A 14,140-nucleotide genomic window follows, 5' to 3' on the forward strand; every position below is an offset into this window, starting at 1 on the left:
TAAAAATGAAGAATTTTTATACTTGTCTCCGGCACTGCAGTCTCTGTCTCTGCTGTTGCTTCTGGGTCCTGCTCATTAAGCTCATAAATATTCACTGCACTCACCGCAGACCTGGAAGTAACAGCAGTGCCAGAGACAGGTAAGTATACCAGCTCATGCTGTCCGTGTGCTATCTGGATGTCACACGGATCGCACACAAATAGCACACGGAACACAGAGACATGGACACATATACGCACCTTCACCATGGACCATGTAAAACGTTCGTGTTTTGCACAAACGTATGAAGGAGACCTATTGGAGGGTAAAACAATAGTTTGTTTCCTGATGACCAGCTCCCCTTTAAACTCTCTGGAGGCAATTTTTCATTTCTCGTAAAGTGCAGCATTTTCTGGGAAAATACCATCTCTAGAAATAAGGATCTCGTTAGATCTTACGTCAACCAAACAAATATTAATTTTTACAGTAGGGATCAATTTCTAAATATCTCCCTACTCCGTACTGATATGTTAAAGGTTTAATGATTTATAACTTTATGAAATATCCATGAACATGGCGATATAATCGATATTTTATCTGTTTTAAGTCAATAGTTTAATAAGAAAATAAAAAATTAAGTAGCTTTGTTTTAATTAGTCATTTTTATTTGTAGCCTATGGTCGACAACTTCCATGCAGAATCTGGAATAATCAATATTCCATCTTCCGAAATTCATTCACCCCGAATTCTTGGTAAGTGCAAAGTGATACATTCAGCCTAATGTCAGTGAGCTGCTTCCCAAGGGTGATGACAAAGGTGATGACGTCTTTGGAAACAGCGATTTGATTACTTGTTTTGGTTTCACCTGTTTTTTTCTGTCTTTTAAGTATAAAAAGTTTTGTTTTTGCTTTTTGATTAAATGATTGTATTGTCTATGATTTCAGGGTGCTTGCGAACACATTCTATGCATTTGAGTTGGCCAAGGATTTTATTTATGTTGATACAGCAATGCAACAACAGACACTGGTACAACTGGGGAATCTCCAGGACTTGACGACTGGCTGTTTCCGTCCAGAGGGGTCATTATTTACCATCGAGGTAATGGGCGCTGTCTTGTAGACATAAATAGAATTTCTAATGTCAGATGTAAACAAGCCCAAAATATATCACACAGTATCACAGGGTAAATAGAGACAAGATAGGGGGCCCTAGGCTGGCCGTAAAACTGTGACCTTGCGCTGTCCTTTATCTCGAAGGTAGGTATGATGGTAACCAGGTTCGAGCCCCCATCGTGACCCTAACTCCTGTCCGGACCCTGATCATACTCCCCCCTCTTCCACACCCTCAGGGTACACACACAAAGACAAAACCCCACAAAACAACACGGACAAGGGATAACTGAAAGTCATACATACCACACTCAAAACACATAGGAGAGACAATATATATCACACAGTGTCAAAGGGTAAATGGAGACAGGACAGGGGCCCTTAGGGTGCACCTCAGACTTGAGTCCCTGTGCTGTCCCTTATCTCGGTGGTAGGTTTGATGGTAATCAGGTTTGAGCTCCCAGCATGACCCCAACTCCTGTTTGGACCCTGATCTTACTCCCTCTCTCCAAACCCTCGAGGCACACACACAAAGACAAAACCCCAAAAAAGACACGGACAAAGGAGAACTGAAACTCATACACACCACACTCAAAACACACAGGAGAGATAATATGTGTACCGGGGAGCAACGAAAAAGGGGAAGAAGTAACGCACAACAGGGAAACGTTCACACCACTCAGAAGTGCAGCACGGATCACCATACACAGGAAAAACACTAAGACCGGGATCGCTGGAGTAAAAACTGAAGCTACCATCGGCACTTCCTGGAAGGAGGCAGTGCTTAAAATAGGGAAGTGACAGCTGCACTTGGCAATCAGCAACCTGAGCACTTAGGACATACTTAACAGTCTGCAGGAATTAACTCCTGCAGAGCTGAAGACTAGTGAACCTGAATGTCACGGTTTTTGCCTCCCCGTCCACATGGCTAAGGGGCGGAGCCTTCTCCCGGGCCTCACTTCCGGAGCTCGGATGATTTAAATACGGTCATCTCTGGTGAACCAGTGTCGGCTATAAGCTTAGCGCTGCTTTGTCTGTGATTGCTGGTCCCTGTAAGTGTGATCTTGATCCATTCCCTCTCTTTGCCCTCGGTCACTGTCTGTGTTCCGTCCTCTAGTCGTTCTGCCATTCCTCTATCCCACCTCCTTCCTTCCCACAATAGCCCTGGTTCTAGTTGTTCCGCCCTCTCCTACCTCCTCACTTGTTTTGCTTCCTCTGGTACTGACCTCGGCCTGACCTCAACCCCGCCTCTGCTCGTTCCTCCGGTCTTCCTTCTCCCCATACTGTGTATGACCCGGCCTGCCCGACCATCCCCCGCTTTTGCTTTCTGGCTGATGATGCGAGACTCTGCATCAGCACACACTGTGAGTTCCCCTCCTTGCTTATTCAGCTCTGTGCAGTGTATTTCCGTGCAGGACTCCAGCTCCCCCTAGTGGCAGCCTGACACTGAACCAGCCAAAGCCTGGCTCTGGCTGAACAATCCAGAAGCCTCAGGTTCAGGTTGCTTGTCAGAGTCTGCAGCATGAACAGAGTCTGACACCACCATGCCAGTAGGTGTTTGCAGAGCTGAACATCGCATGACACACGGCATCAAACCAGTATTTATTACTGATTATGTATACCCATAGAGTGTCCTTGTATGCACTTTGACCACTGAAATTATCTATATAATGGAATGTGCTAGAATATTCAGACTAAGCTAACTATGACGTCTACTTAAGAGAACCTACTACTCGGCATAAATTATACTAGATGTTGCCATTCTACTGAATCTTTCAGTGTCTTTCTTTTGTTCCTCCATCATTCTGTTTCTTAGATATGATCCCCCTCTTCTTTGTATGAAAATCTTGTCTTGTTAGTCAAGTAGGCGTTGTCATCAAGAAGGTACCCAAAGGGAAGAGCTGAGGATCACGTTCTCTTGTCTAACAAAATTAGGTTTATATACAAGCAAGAGGTGTACCTAATGGCTATTCAGTTGGTATTATAGGGTGTTAAAGGGGGTCTATCACCCCCAAAATGCCTTTTAAGCTAACCATAAAGTGCTATCAGGGACTTAGTCCCTATTAAAAATACAGCTAACACTGTACCATATATTGGTGCAGTGCTTGAGAAAATAACTTTTAATTTATGTGCAAATGAGGTGGTTTCGGGGCACGCTGAGAGTGGCCAACAGCTCAGTGCACCATTAAGCCCCCTTGGTACTGCATCTCAGCCAGAGATGTGGTATCCCATTCTAGGGTAAGGAGGAGGTCACAGGTCGGTGCACACACAAACACAGACGCTCTTTATTTAGCAACACCCCATCAGGCCATGGTTTCTCTCACAGCCAGCTTGGAGGTGGGGTTAGTTAGTTAGTGAGTGGGTGGAACCAGTAAGCACAGAAAGAAGGAAGTAGTGAGTCAGCCAGTTTTACACAGGCAGACAGTCAGTTGAGAAAAGTCAAGAAGTAGGAGCAGAGGAGAGAGGACCTGGGGTCTGGAGCTGGAGCAGCTCGGCCCAGGATCAGGAGAGAAGGCATCCTAGAGCCCACGGGAAGGGCGCCATACACCCATGGCCATGATGCACAGCCGGCATACCGGAGTGGAGGGACTTGGCCTCATCGGTGATCCGGTCACTAGACTAGTGGAGAACAACAAGGCTCAGCTAGTAAACCGGAGGCCGAGGATACTACAAGTACCGAAGCCACCACCGCACATAATCCGTTAAAAAGCTGACCACATAGGGCCAAGGGATTAAGCTGCAAGCCACACGACAGGGTCCGCGGACACCGGCTCAGGGCACTGTGTGCGCAGGGCAGGCGGGAGAGGCCAGCGCAAGAAGACAACCAGGGAAGGACATAGAAGTGTATACCGAGTTGTGCCTCCGAACTGGAGCCCATCACAGTGGAACTCAGCACTCCAAAGGCAGCCACTCACTAGTCGTATTTACCTGGAACTGCCAACAGTGAGTAAAGCACGTCTCTGGTCCTGCACCCTGCCATTACATCTCAACACCATAGACTCACTAGTTACGTCTATCCCTGCCCTGGGGCTAAGCTCTACCCGTGGAGAGCTCAACCAACACTGCTGCATCACCACCGCCCCCAGGGGAACAGATTACCAGCGGCGTATACCATGGGTGGCATCACGAACTTATCTCCCCTGTAAATAATTCCCCTCCATTATAACGTAACCACTGGGGTCACAGAGCCGGGCCTTGCCTCCGCTACCTCCTGAGAACAGAACTGGCCCGGTAACAAGTGCCCCATGGTCCTGGTTGGAGTGTCCCATCTTGGGGACTTCTCCTGGTTTTGATGGTCAGTGCCCCCTTCCTAGAGTGAATTCTGCCCTACATGAGTCGTATGCACACTGACACTCGCAGTGTTGGCCGCGCGTGCACACACTTCATCAGGCAGGTGATGTTCTCCTACCTGGTCTCTCTCTGCTGGCACCTGGAATACCTAGAAACTTAGCGAGAGGCTTTAGAAAAGAGGAAAGAGCAGAGAACATACGGTTCGCCCAATATGTGATCAATGATAATTCAGTAGCTAATTTAAAAAAAGCACCTTAAAATTCTCCTCCTTTCTGAAGCCGCGCCCTACAATTGAGGGTGTACTAGTGTAGCAAGTGGCATCAGTAGAGAGGAGTCAACTACGAAAATGTGCCTGGGCAGAGTGTGTACACCCACAACGAAATGTGTGCACGCATGATCGGCACAGCCAGGGTCAGGGCGCATGCGCACACTCGCATGGCAGCTTTCAATCTAGGAAGTGAGCACTGTCAATCAAAAGCAAGATGGAAAAGGAGTTGGGATAATGATACACCAAACTTTTGGCCACACCAAGGGGGCACCAAAGCCCACTCATTTGTATATGAGTTAAAAGTTTTTTTGTTCAAGCACTGTAGCAGTAACACTGAATGGTTTTTCTTTTAGGGTCTAAGCACTGTATAGTTTATTTAAAAGGCATTTGGGGGTGACAGACTCCCTTTAAATTCCAGCTCTAAGCATTGTCCTGGGAATGTCCACAGATGGGGTGGGATTGCTAACTTATTTTTACGCAAACTCTCCATCTTTTTAGCCCAGCCTGCTTATTTGTTTATACTATTTCCCTCAATTTGGGTCAATCCCAGTAACTTCAGGACTGTTGATAATTTTATCACACCAGTTGAGTTGATCTTTGGGCTACATGCCGGTTCACTATACTTGGAGTTGATTTGAGGGGTCTTTGGTTCAATTTCTGCCCATTTTGGTAAAACAGAAATTGCTTCCTGGGCAAACTTACAGCGGTGATGGGTGGGTAGATTAAGAGCAACTATTGTCCGTAGACTGATCGGCATCGATTGCCAAGAGAGCGGTCTCGTTCTGATTTTGGTTTAGGGAACCTACAACTTTAGTGCACGGTTTCGGCTCTTTTCATAGTTTAGCTTTGAATCTATTCTGGTGGAAATTTGGAGGTTTGCAGATATCATTTATTATTGTATAAATATTGTATATGTTTAATTTAACCACCCAAAATATTTCTCCCATAGGATGATGACGAAAACAATATCCTCTTTACGGCTTATGTGTTACAACGATTACTAGAATCTGGTGATTTATATGGCATTGGGGTGAGTAAACCTAAGTTATCTACTGTATGAGGCACAAAACTATATGGATTTAAAGCCCAAAATGTTTGTTTTTAAGGTTGAGCTTTTTAATATTTTCTATTTACAAAATTGTAAAATTTGATAGAATAACAGCAGCCGTGATCTGATCAGTAAAATCATCCATAAATGGCTGTTTTTTTTCTTTAAATCACTCAATCTTCCAGTAGACCACCCTTCACTAAATATTGTTGTCAATGTTATCTTTTTGCCAATAAGCTACAATAAGATTAAAGGAGTGGTCCACTACTAGGACAACCCCTTCTTATTCGCAATGTTTGGCCTCAATAAAAATAAAAAAGCTTGTACTCACCTCCAGTGCCGTACGGTTCCAACAGTTTCATTACTCGTGAGTCCAAGGCTCAAGCGAGGTTGTGATGTCATGAGAGCACTGTGCCCAATCACCAGCCTTTGGACAAATTATTACTCAACAAGAACTGAGTGGCCAGTTTCACTTCCTGTTGAGCAGCACTCACTTCCTGTTGAGCAGCACTCACTTCCTGTTGAGCAGCTCTCACGTCCTGTTGAGCAGCTCTCACGTCCTGTTGAGCAGCTCTCACGTCCTGTTGAGCAGCTCTCACTTCCTGTTGAGCAGCTCTCACTTCCTGTTGATTAATCATTTGTCTGAAGGCTGGGAGAGAGAAGCCAGCAGTTAATGGGCGCGGAGCTCGCGTGACGTCACAACCTCACGTGAGCCCCAGAAATACGAGCACTGACACTGGTGGAAGTCAGCACGAGAGGTGAGTATAGGCTTATATATTTTAATGGAGTCAAACATGGGGAATGAGAAGGCGTTTTCCAGTAGTGGACAAACCCTTTAAGACAAAAGTGTTATGGGTGCCTTGATAATTATTTATTTTATTTTGAAGTATGAAGCTCCATGTACATTTTTGCAAAGTTCACCATTGATGTATTTTCTAATTTTCATAGGACACACAGTTAGAAGGAGGTAAGCGGTGTCTCCAAAATGCTGAGATAGAGTCTCTGAATATATACACGCTCTCCTATGTGTCTTATGCCGCAGCCCTGGCTGGACTAGATGATATTTCGGAAAGAGTGTTTAACATTCTGGAAAACAAGGCCATTACTGAAGGTATTGTAAACCTAATATTCTATAACTTCCCGTGGTCCTAAACACATAAGTGATGCACACTGTAACGTCAGCCATGACGAGCTTATAATGCAGCAAAATGTGTAAAGGGGACTAAAATGTGTCTGATTTAGCAAATCCTTGTGTTTTCCTTGAAATATCAAATCTGGAAGATTATTACATATCTACTAAAGTTTTGAAGCCCAAAATTGAGACCTTTAAGTCCCACCTACATGGAGGTGGAGTTTGGATAAATCCCACCCTCTTCAGTAGAGATTACGGGACAGTCCCAGCAAAAACGGGAATGTTGGCAATTATATTCTTAGAAGTCTATACTGTACTGTTCCTTTGTTATTCCTCCTGGAATAAATGAACACTAGAAATGAGCAAATTGATTTAATGCCAGTTCTTGTGCACCAGGAAAATGCGTACAAATTGCGATTTGTATCAAATGAGCTGCCTAAAATAGCCATACATTGCAAAAGTTCCCATTAGCCAGACAGGGATTACATGACCTCAGGCGGGATTAGTATAGCACATCCAATCGGAAGGGACTATCATAGTCTGTATAAAAGCCAAGACAGGGAATGCAGCAGCAATTGTAGGGTGAATCCTGGATAATGAGAGGTCATCAGATATAAAGATGGGGAGGGAAAACCATAAAACATTGAATAAGGGTACTTTCACACTTGCATTCAGCGGAGTCCGTCACTATGGAGAATAGCGCAGTCCGTTAACGCACTGCGCTATCCTTCATAGACTTGTATGGACAACGCACTGTAACGTAAGTGTCAGCGTTGCATCCGCTGGACGACGCAGCATCGTTATTTTGACGCTGCGTAGAGCGGAAGAAACGCAGCATGTAACTTTTTTTGAGCAGCACAATCCGTAGGATTTCACAGCGCATGCTCTTTTTTTTTTTTTTTTTTTAAATCACAAACTTTATTTTGTCTCGCGGTGGCCGAACGTTCAGCTGAGCGCCCACCCGCCGACATGCCCGGCCGCCGGCAAGTGACAGCGCTCAGCTGAACACCCGCCCGCCGGCATGCCCGGCCGCCGGCAAGTGACAGTGCTCAGTTGAACGCCCGCCGGCATGCCCGGCCGCCGGCAAGTGAGAGCACTCAGCTGAGCGACCGCCCGCCGGCATGCCCGGCCGCCGGCAAGTGACAGCGCTCAGCTGAGCGCCCGGCCGCCGGCAAGTGACAGCGCTCAGCTGAGCGCCCGGCCGCCGGCAAGTGAGAGCGCTCAGCTGAGCGACTGCCCGCCAGCATGCCTGGCCGCTGACAAGTGACAGCGCTCAGCTGAGCGACCGCCCGCCAGCATGCCCGGCCACCGGCAAGTGACAGCGCTCAGCTGAGCGCCCGGCCGCCGGCAAGTGACAGCGCTCATCTGAGCGCCCAGCCGCCGGCAATTGAGAGCGCTCAGCTGAGCGACCACCCGCCGGCATGCCCGGCCGCTGGCAAGTGACAGCGCTCAGCTGAGCGACCGCCCGCCGGCATGCCTGGCCGCCGGTAAGTGACAGCGCTCAGCTGAGCGACCGTCCGCCGGCTATTGAGAGCGATCAGCTGATCGTTTTCAATAGTCTGCTGCCGGTAAAACTGTCAAGAAGAAAAAAATAAAAGAATAAAAAAAATAAAAAGCTTTCCGTTGTTTTGTACGATCCGTAGCATCCGTTGTGCCACTATATGCAACGCATCCATTGCATCCGTCACACAACGCAAGTGTGAAAGTAGCCTAAATTGTACAGATAGTGTGTGTGTGACCGCAGTACAGAAGATTAGTGTCTAAGGAAAACCACATATAAAACGTACTCATCATATTGAAGTAAAAGTGGAGATGTTTTACTGATGATTTTCTCATATTGACTTTCCTCTAGATGGTTTCATACACTTTGAACGTGAAAACCTACCTCCAAAGACGCCCTATTATTACTTCCCCCCTATGCCTGCGACGGCAGATGTGGACATAACAACAAACATTTTCTTGGCCTATATAAAGACCTATGAACCAACTCCAGAGAAAAAAGCTTTTCTGGGCCAAATAGCAGCATGGCTGACATTTTGCCAGAACTCCGGAGGTGGCTACACATCCTCACAGGTATTCAAGAGGAGAAACATGGTCCCTTCCTAGATTTTTACACTTTTAATAAATAAACAAAAATTTGGAAGAATATATTAATGTGGTCTTCTTCCATTAGGACACAATGGTGGTCATTAAGGCTATGACTGAGTATGGTCGATTGTTCTTCGTCGGGGAAACCAATGCTGTCATTGTTGTCAATCAAGGAGATACTGAAGTGGCCCGAATAACTGTGGATGAGAGTAACAAGTTGCTGGTTCAGAGGCTGAAGCTGGAGGCTGTACCGGGGGATTACCATATTTGTACCACTGGAACGGGCAACCTCTTAGTACAGGTAAGATTGAAGTTCAAGACCTTCATTGTCACATCGCAAGATTCTCACTATAAAACTCACCCCCTTCCCATACAGTTATAAGGCAGGGCTCGCTAAAGGATATGAAAACCTTTGGGGGCTGGCTTCCATTTTACTTAAATGCATGTGTTTTTGGCTAGAAATCATTTTTGCAATTGGGTTTCATTAAAAAATTTGCCCCATTAGCCTTCAATTAGAGAAGAACGGATCGATTTGTGGGACTCCGCCGCAGCATCTTGGTCCATGGTACCTTGTGGCTAGACGGGAGATCGATGAATGTCTTGCCTTCCGGTGTTCTTGGTGCTGATTTTGATTAGCCAGAGCTGGCGTGATGTCATCTGTGTGACTTGACAAATCAAATTGCACCCAAGGATGCCAAAAGGTAAGCGATTTGGCAACCTCTCGTCTTGCGGCCAAGTACCACGCACCAAGATGCTGGAATGGAGTCCCATGAATCAAACAACTTATCTCTACCTGCAATAGCTTTTGTGTTACCCTACCTACTTCTGACTGCTGAATGAGTTAACCAAGAATCTATTAGTAAGCTTGTCCTAAGGCGAGCGTTTATAGCTCTAATCTTTAAGGCTGAGCAAACCCGAACGGTAAAGTTAGGGGTTCCTACCGGTCACCGGGTGTCCGGGGCTTGAACTTGAACATGGACTGTTAAAAAAAACCCTCTATGTCTAAATTCGGAGTTTGGGTGCTGTCCATATGCAATTAATGCGTGTTGAAATGCTGCTGCGCAACCAATTAACAACCTTTATTGCATGGGGAAGATCCCTATATGCTACTGTGAACAAAAAAGAAAAATGATGTGGGCTCCCACCTATTTTAGATAACGTGCAGATAAAGCAGACAGCTGTGGACTGCAATCCTCAGTGGTTATCTTTACTTTGTCTGGTTATCAAAAATAGACTGAATTCCACATGATTTTTTAAATTAATTATTTAATAATTAAAAAAAAATAGTGGTGGGTCTCCCTTATTTTTGATAACAAGCCAAGATGAAGCAGACATCTGGGGGCTGCAACCCTCAGTGATTATCTTTACTTTGTCTGGGGATTAAAAATAGACTTGATTCCACAGGTTTTTTTAAATTAATTACGTAATAATTTAAAAAAAAAAAAAATGGTGTGGGATCTCCTCTATTTTTGATAACCAGCCAAGGTAAAGCAGACAGCTGGGGGCTGGTATTACCAGGTTGGGAATGCACTAGTTATCAAAAATAGGGTGGAGCCCACTTCATTTTTATTTACATTTATTCCCTATCCACATTTGTTTGCAGGGCAATTGCCCCCACTTTGCTTCCTTTTGCAGCCCCCTAGCCCTTACTACAAGCATTTTACAGCACAATAGTTCAGGACCCCATTGATTTGCATAGGTTTTAGGGTCCGAGGCAAAGTGTGGCTGCAGAACCGAACCTTTAACTAAAGTCCAGCCGAACCCAGTGAACCCAAGCTTCCACGGGGCCACTCATCTCTACTTAGCTACCTTCCTTCGAGCTCCTCTTGGCTGATTTATGACAACATTAAATTTTAATTAAACGTCTTGGTCTGAAAACAGCCAGGAAGAGCTCTGAAGATGAGAACGATAAACTTTTCGATGAAAACAGGCTGATTGACTTCTCAGTTAACTCATTCGTCAGCCTGCAATACTGTAGATGCTATAGAAAGCAATTGGTGCAATACTTAAAATCAAACCGGCTAGTAAAGTGATACTTTTAGACAAAAATACATGCATTTAGGTGAAACCCTAACTCCCAGAGATGTCCATATCCTTTAACCCTCCCCAGATATAGGACATACTGGTACCTCCTATATCAGGTCAGAGATAGGTCTTCTTTAACTGTAGTTGAGCGCGTCCTCCATTTGTTGCTACTCCACTGATTCTGGAACAGTTTTTCATTTTCGTCTGTGCCCCTCCATTCCAAAGTTATGCGCTCTGGAAATAAGGATACAAATTTTCCCTTCAACCATCTGGGCGTGTACCACATAACTTCTCTGGAGGCGTGTGCTTTTTGTCCTCTGTCGCTGACCAATCAAATCAAGGCAGCACCCACAGAGAAGTTCCGTAGTACACGCCCATTTGGTTGAAGGAATGATTTGCACCATTATTACCAGAGGACATAACTTTGGAACAGCGGGGCACAGAAGAAAAGGGAAACCTGTTCCAGAATTAGCGGAACAGCAGCAAATAAGAAAGAAATTTATAAAGCGGGCTTTACACGCTACGATATATCAAACGATATGTCGTCGGGGTCACGTCTTTAGTGACGCACATCCGGCATTGTTTGACATATCGTAGCGTGTAACACAAATGAGCGACTGTGAACGAGCAAAAATACCTTATCGTTGCTCGTTGACACGTCACTCATTTTCAAAATATCGACCGTCCTTCTGTGCTCTGATTGTTCATCGTTCCCGAGGAAGCACACGTCGCTCTGTGTGACACCCCGGGAACGATGAACTGCAGCTTACCTGGGGCCGCCGCCAATGCGAAAGGAAGGAGGTGGGCGGGATGTTTACGTCCCGCTCATCTCCGCCCCTCCGCTTCTATTGGGCGGCCGCTGTGTGACTTTGCTGTGAAGCCAAACGTCCCTCCCCCTTCAGGAAGTGGATGTTCGCCGCCCACAGCGAGGTCGTTCGGGAGGTAAGTACGTGTGACGGGGGTTACTGACTTTGTGCAACACGGGCAACAAATTGCCCGTGCCCCACAAACGATGGGGGCGGGTGCGATCGCAAATGCGATCGCACGAGAAATTGCAGCGTGTAAAGAAGGCTTAAGGCTATGTGCGCACTAGGCGTTTTTGCCGCGTTTTTAGCGGCGTTTTTTACCGCGTTTTTGTGCTGAAAACGCAGTGACATTGCTTCCCCAGCAATGTCAATGGGTTTTCAGAAGTGCTGTCCTCACACAGCGGTTTTTTTTAGCTGCGTTTTTGTGGTGACCACAAAAACGCAGCATGTCAATTATTTCTGCGTTTTCCACTGCGTTTTTCACTCATTGAATTCAATGAGATGTTATAAACGCAATGAATAACGCATATAGCCGCGTTTCTATGACTAAAAACGCAGCTATACACGCAAGGGGTGGGCACTACAGTGACGTGTACAGGAAGAGGATTCCTTCTGTTGGTAAACACAGAAGCGTGAATCCTCCCGGTACCGTCACCGCTGCCTCCACCTCCCGTCCTGTGCATGTCAGCTCCGTGCGGCGCCATGTCTGGGCGGGAGGTGGAGGCAGCGGCGAAAACCAAAGTGAACAGTAGAAAAATAAAAAAATGTCATATACTCACCTGTCCGCAGGGTCCCGGTGCCATGCCCGCTCCCAGCTCCTCCCGGTCCCGCCGCTCTGGCGGTGTGCAGTCTCCCCGGGGCAGGACCTTGCTTGCAGGACCTGGCGCTGATCACCTGATGCAGTCACCTGACGCATCAGCTGATCGCGGTGTCGCCGGCTTCTTCGCGCCCGGCCGGCTATCAGCTGATCCTGCCGTCAGGGGACTTCATCAGCTGATTACCGGCAGCTGCTGCAGCGATCGGACGGGATCAGACTCCTGTCCAATCGATCGCTCCAGGAGCTGCCGGTAATCAGCACATAAGTGAGTATTATTATTTTTTTCTACTGATGCATCAGCTGATTGTATAATCGGCTTTTATACAATCAGCTGATGTGTGATGTGATTCAGGCACTTGATCCTGACACATCATCTGATCACTTTGCCTTCCAGCAAACCGATCAGATGATATTGGATCCGGATTGGACGGCGCGGGACCCTGACCCAGGATTACTGCGGAGGGGGGTTTATTTCAATAAAGATGGAGTCACTAATTGTGTTGTGTTTTATTTCTAATAAAAATATTTTTCTGTGTGTTGTGTTTTTTTTTTATCATTACTAGAAATTCATGGTGGCCATGTCTAATATTGGCGTGACACCATGAATTTCGGGCTTAGGGCTAGCTGATAATATACAGCTAGCCCTAACCCCATTATTACCTAGCTAGCCACCCGGCATCAGGGCAGCTAGAAGAGTTGGATACAGCGCCAGAAGATGGCGCTTCTATGAAAGCGCCATTTTCTGGGGTGGCTGCGGACTGCAATTCGCAGTGGGGGTGCCCAGAAAGCATGGGCACCCTGCACTGTGGATTCCAATCCCCAGCTGCCTAGTTGTACCCGGCTGGACTCAAAAATTAGGCGAAGCCCACGTCATTTTTTTTTTTTAATTATTTCATGAAATAATTAAAAAAAAAGGGCTTCTCTATATTTTTGGTTCCTAGCCGGGTACAAATAGGCAGCTGGGGGTTGGGGGCAGCCCGTATCTGCCTGCTGTACCCGGCTAGCATACAAAAATATGGCGAAGCCCATGTCATTTTTTTTTCTTTTTGGGCAAAAAACTGCATACAGTCCTGGATGGAGGCTGCTGAGCCTTGTAGTTCTGCAGCTTCTGTCTGCTCTCCTGCATACACTAGTGAATGGAGGATGCTGAGACTTGTAGTTCTGCAGCTGCTGTCTGCTCTCCTGCATACACTAGTGAATGGAGGATGCTGAGACTTGTAGTTCTGCAGCTGCTGTCTGCTCTCCTGCTTACACTAGTGAATGGAGGATGCTGAGACTTGTAGTTCTGCAGCTGCTGTCTGCTCTCCTGCATACACTAGTGAATGGAGGATGCTGAGACTTGTAGTTCTGCAGCTTCTGTCTGCTCTCCTGCATACACTAGTGAATGGAGGATGCTGAGACTTGTAGTTCTGCAGCTGCTGTCTGCTCTCCTGCATACACTAGTGAATGGAGGATGCTGAGACTTGTAGTTCTGCAGCTGCTGTCTGCTCTCCTGCATACACTAGTGAATGGAGGATGCTGAGACTTGTAGTTCTGCAGCTGCTGTCTGCTCTCCTGCTTACACTAGTGAATGGAGG

The 14,140-nt window shown here is 46.4% G+C and overlaps 1 protein-coding gene across 1 annotated transcript in view; it reads left to right on the forward strand.

The window, feature by feature from the left end:
* The window catches only part of LOC142310728 (ovostatin-like), a 175,169-nt gene that overhangs the window by 139,569 nt on the left and 21,460 nt on the right, over positions 1-14,140 (forward strand). Inside the window, exons 27-32 of the mRNA XM_075348354.1 lie at positions 653-731; positions 924-1,077; positions 5,597-5,677; positions 6,644-6,806; positions 8,680-8,900; positions 9,001-9,216. Of these exons, the coding sequence (XP_075204469.1) occupies positions 653-731; positions 924-1,077; positions 5,597-5,677; positions 6,644-6,806; positions 8,680-8,900; positions 9,001-9,216 (914 nt within the window). The remainder of the gene's footprint in view (positions 1-652; positions 732-923; positions 1,078-5,596; positions 5,678-6,643; positions 6,807-8,679; positions 8,901-9,000; positions 9,217-14,140) is intronic.

Source organism: Anomaloglossus baeobatrachus, chromosome 5 (genome assembly GCF_048569485.1).
Source record: "Anomaloglossus baeobatrachus isolate aAnoBae1 chromosome 5, aAnoBae1.hap1, whole genome shotgun sequence".
NCBI lineage: Eukaryota > Metazoa > Chordata > Amphibia > Anura > Aromobatidae > Anomaloglossus > Anomaloglossus baeobatrachus.